The 4,208-nt window shown below is 40.6% G+C and overlaps 1 protein-coding gene across 1 annotated transcript in view; it reads left to right on the top strand.

Moving 5' to 3' along the window:
• The window catches only part of LOC124974096 (solute carrier family 25 member 36-like), a 4,246-nt gene extending 1,065 nt beyond the window's left edge, over window positions 1-3,181 (top strand). Inside the window, 4 exon segments of the mRNA XM_047537633.1 lie at window positions 1,957-2,502; window positions 2,588-2,678; window positions 2,681-3,051; window positions 3,053-3,181. Of these exon segments, the coding sequence (XP_047393589.1) occupies window positions 1,957-2,502; window positions 2,588-2,678; window positions 2,681-3,051; window positions 3,053-3,181 (1,137 nt within the window).
• The last annotated feature ends 1,027 nt before the right edge of the window (window positions 3,182-4,208 follow it).

Raw genomic sequence — 4,208 nt, 5'->3', positions numbered from 1 at the left:
AACTCTTCCCACCCCCCATTATGTGTCCTCATCCACTTATTAGCGATATCATTCATCCTTTGGTTTTTGAGATTGGCTTATCTCACTTAGCATGATATTCTCCAGTTTCATCCATTTGCCTGCAAATGCCATAATTTTATCATTCTTTATGGCTGAGTAATATTCCATTGTATATATATACCACAGTTTCTTTATCCATTCATCAATTGAAGGACATCTAGGTTGGTTCCACAATCTGGCTATTGTGAACTGAGCAGCAATGAACATTGATGTGGCCGTATCTCTGTAATATGCTGATTTTAAGTCCTTTGGGTATAGGCCAAGGAGTGGGATAGCTGGGTCAAATGGTGTTTCCATTCCAAGTTTTCTAAGGAGTCTCCACACTGCTTTCCAGAGTGGCTGCACTAATTTGCAGCCCCACCAGCAATGTATGAGTGTACCTTTCTCCCCACATCCTCGCCAACACCTGTTGTTGCTTGTATTCTTGATAATCACCATTCTAATTGGGGTGAGATGGAATCTTAGGGTGGTTTTGATTTGCATTTCTCTTATTACTAGAGATGTTGAACATTTTTCCATATGTTTGTTGATTGCTTGTACATCTTCTTCTGTGAAGTGTCTGTTCATTTCCTTAGCCCATTTGTCAATTGGATTATTTGCATTCTTGGTGTAGAGTTTTTTGAGTTCTTTATAAATTCTGGAGATTAGTGCTCTATCTGAAGTATGATTGGCAAAGATTTTCTCCCACTCTGTAGGCTCTTTGTTTGCATTGCTGATAGTTTCCTTTGCTGAAAGAAAGATTTTTAGTTTGAATTTATCCCAGTTATTAATTCTTGCTTTTATTTCTTGTGCTATGGGAGTCCTGTTGAGGAAGTCTGGTCCTAAGCCGACATGTTGAAGATCTGGACCTACTTTTCTTCTATAAGATGCAAGGTCTCTGGTCTGATTCCGAGGTCCTTAATCCATTTTGAGTTTAGTTTCATGCATGGTGAGAGATATGGATTTAGTTTCATTCTGTTGCATATGGATTTCCAATTCTCCCAGCACCATTTGTTGAAGAGGCCATCTTTTCTCCATTGCATATTTTTGGTCCCTTTGTCTAGTATGAGAAAATTGTATTTATTTGGGTTTTTGTCCTTGTCCTCTATTCTGTACCATTGATCCACCTTTCTATTTTGGTACCAATACCATGCCGTTTTTGTTACTATTGCTTTGTAGTAGAGTTGAAGATCTGGTATTGCAATGCCCCCTGCTTCACTCTTTCTGCCAAGGATTGCTTTAGCTATTCTGGGTTTTTTATTCTTCCAGATGAATTTCATAATTGCTTACTCTATTTCTGTAAGGTACGTTATTGGGATTTTAATTGGAATTGCAATGAATCTGTATAGCACTTTTGGTAGTATGGCCATTTTGACAATATTAATTCTGCCTATCCAAGAACATGGGAGATCTTTCCATCTTCTAAGGTTTTCTTTAATTTCTTTCTTTAGTGTTCTGTAGTTCTCATTGTAGACTTCTTTCACCTCTTTTGTGAGATTGATTCCCAAGTATTTTATTTTTTTCAATGCTATTGTGAATGGAGTAGTTTTCCTAATTTCTCTTTCTGAAGATTCATCACTTATGTATAAAAATGCCTTAGATTTATGTGCATTGATCTTATATCCCGCTACTTTACAGAATTCACTTATGAGATCTATAAGTTTTCTGGTGGAATTTCCTGGTTCCTCTAAGTATATAATCATATCATCAGCAAATAGGGATAGTTTGAATTCTTCTTTTCCTATTCGTATCCCTTTAGCATAATTTCTTTTTAATTTCTAGATCTTTAATTCCTTTTGAGTTGATTTTTGTGCAGGGTAAGGGATAAGTGTGTAGTTTCATTCTCCTACACATGAATAGCCAGTCTCTCCAGCACTATTGTTAAAAAGATAATCTTCCTGCTCCGGGAGCCCTAAGAGCCAGCGGCAGCCAGCCGCGCCGGCTGCGCTGGGTGCCTTTTGCAGCTGCTCTCCGCCAGCTCCCCTCGCTGTCTCGAGGTCGTCGTGCAGCCATAGGGGGCACCAGGATCCGCGTCCCGCCGCAGCGCCCGGAAGACATGCAGGAGAGAGAATAAGCCAGAGGGACACGCTGGTGCATCTCTTTGCTGGGGTATGTGGTGGCACGGTGGGAGCTATTCTGACACGTCCACTGGAAGTTGTGAAAACGCGGCTGCAGTCGTCTTCTGTGACGCTCTATGTCTCTGAAGTTCAGCTGAGCACAATGGCTGGAGCCAGTGTCAACCGCGTCGTGTCCCCAGGACCTCTCTATTGCCTGAAGGTGATCTTGGAAAAAGAAGGGTCTCGCTCCTTGTTTAGAGGATTAGGCCCCAATTTAGTGGGGGTGACCCCTTCCAGAGCAATATACTTTACTGCTTATTCAAACGCCAAGGAAAAGTTGAATGGCACGTTTGATCCTGATTCTACCCAGGTACACATGATTTCAGCTCAGTGGCAGGCATTTACTGTACATTTCTCCCAAGAAAAGAGTGAGATCGTGTCATCTCATGATGTCCATCCGCTGGTCACTTCCTGTAGAAATATGGACTAAGGTAAAACCTCCTTTTACTGCAATCACTGCAACCAACCTCATTTGGCTTATAAAGACTGGGTTACAGCTTGATGCAAGGAAGGGGGGGGAGCGAATGGGTGTTTTGAATGTGTTGGTAAAGTGTATCAGACAGATGGACTTGGAGGATTTTATAGGGGCATGTCTGCTTCATACACTGGCCTATCAGAGACTGTTATCCATTTTGTTATTTATGAAAGTATAAAGCAAAAACTACCGGAATGTAAAACTGCTTCTGTGATGAAAAATGGTGATGAGTCCATGAAAGAAGCATCAGATTTTGTGGGAATGATGCTGGCTGCTGCCACCTCGAAAACTTGTGCCACAACCATAGCATATCCACGCGAAGTTGTAAGAACAAGACTACATGAAGAGGAAACACAGTACAGATCCTTTTTCCAGACCCTGTCTTTGCTTGTTCAAGAAGAAGGTTATGGATCTCTGTACTCGTGGTCTGACAACCCATCTGGTGAGACAGATTCCATACACAGCCATTATGATGGCCACCTATGAATTGGTGGTCTACCTACTGAATGGACAGCAGCAAAGGCTGCCCCACCAGAGAGAAGGAAGATAAAAGATAAAAGATAAAATGGACCATGGAGTAGTGAGGCCAGCATGGTGGACAGAAGGAAAGTAGTTGGAAACATGGAACTATGCCCAAGCAGAAGTTCGGTTGTAGGAGTTAAGGTGGTATCCTTGCCACATCACTTACTGTCTCAGTAATGGGAAACATCCTCAGCCACCTCAGGAAATACCTTTAGAAGCACTCCTTAAAATTGCCATTTTCTCTACCATGTCCACAAGATACAGTTGTGTTTTGTTGATTAATGTCATTCAGAATATAGTGTTATTGTTCCATGAGCATTTTTTCAATCTCATAAACAAAGCCATCCCTAATTATATACTGCATATATACTGGCCTATAAAACTTCTGTAGTTAAACTCCAGTGTGGTACTCATTTCATTACACCTTAACTTTATATTTTGTGCAATGGCTTTATCTTAAGAATGACTCCTTATGAATGCACTTTGTGGCCTTGGGAGTGGGAGGTGAGAAGAGAGAATTTCATGTTAAGTTTTTTTTTAATACTGGTCATGTATTAGAAACAGTTTTCATAACATTTTTCTGGGCTTTTGTTTTGAAGGGTTCATAATGTGTTTATAGTGCCACAACATCATGGAAAAGCAGCATGTCATTACAAGTTTTTTCTGCTATCACTAGTGAAGCTCTCTTGAATTCCCCCACCTTAACTTTCTGTAATCAACAGTAACTGGATGTTTCTGAGAAGCTCAGTTGGAATTTAAAATATTCCAATCTATTTGGAGACCAAAGGCAAATTCAGTTTTGTTACTCTTTTTCTTTAACATCTGGTAATTTCTGCTTTGACATTTATTGTGAGAAACATAGCAAGCTCCCCCTGGGCCAAAAAAAAACAGGTTTCTAACTTGAATCTGTAGAGAAGGTCTCATTCCATAACGTTTGCCTTTTTGGTGCCATTTGTGCTGCCTAATACAGTGCCATTTGCCTGTGAAGATGCATGAATACTGTATTGAATGTAGGACACACTCCCTAGTCTTACTGATTCAGTGTCCCACAAAGG

The sequence above is a fragment of the Sciurus carolinensis genome, unplaced genomic scaffold (genome assembly GCF_902686445.1).
Source record: "Sciurus carolinensis unplaced genomic scaffold, mSciCar1.2, whole genome shotgun sequence".
Taxonomy (NCBI): domain Eukaryota; kingdom Metazoa; phylum Chordata; class Mammalia; order Rodentia; family Sciuridae; genus Sciurus; species Sciurus carolinensis.
The sequence above is the reverse complement of the archived record's forward strand: the minus strand, read 5'-3'. Positions and strand labels throughout refer to the sequence as shown.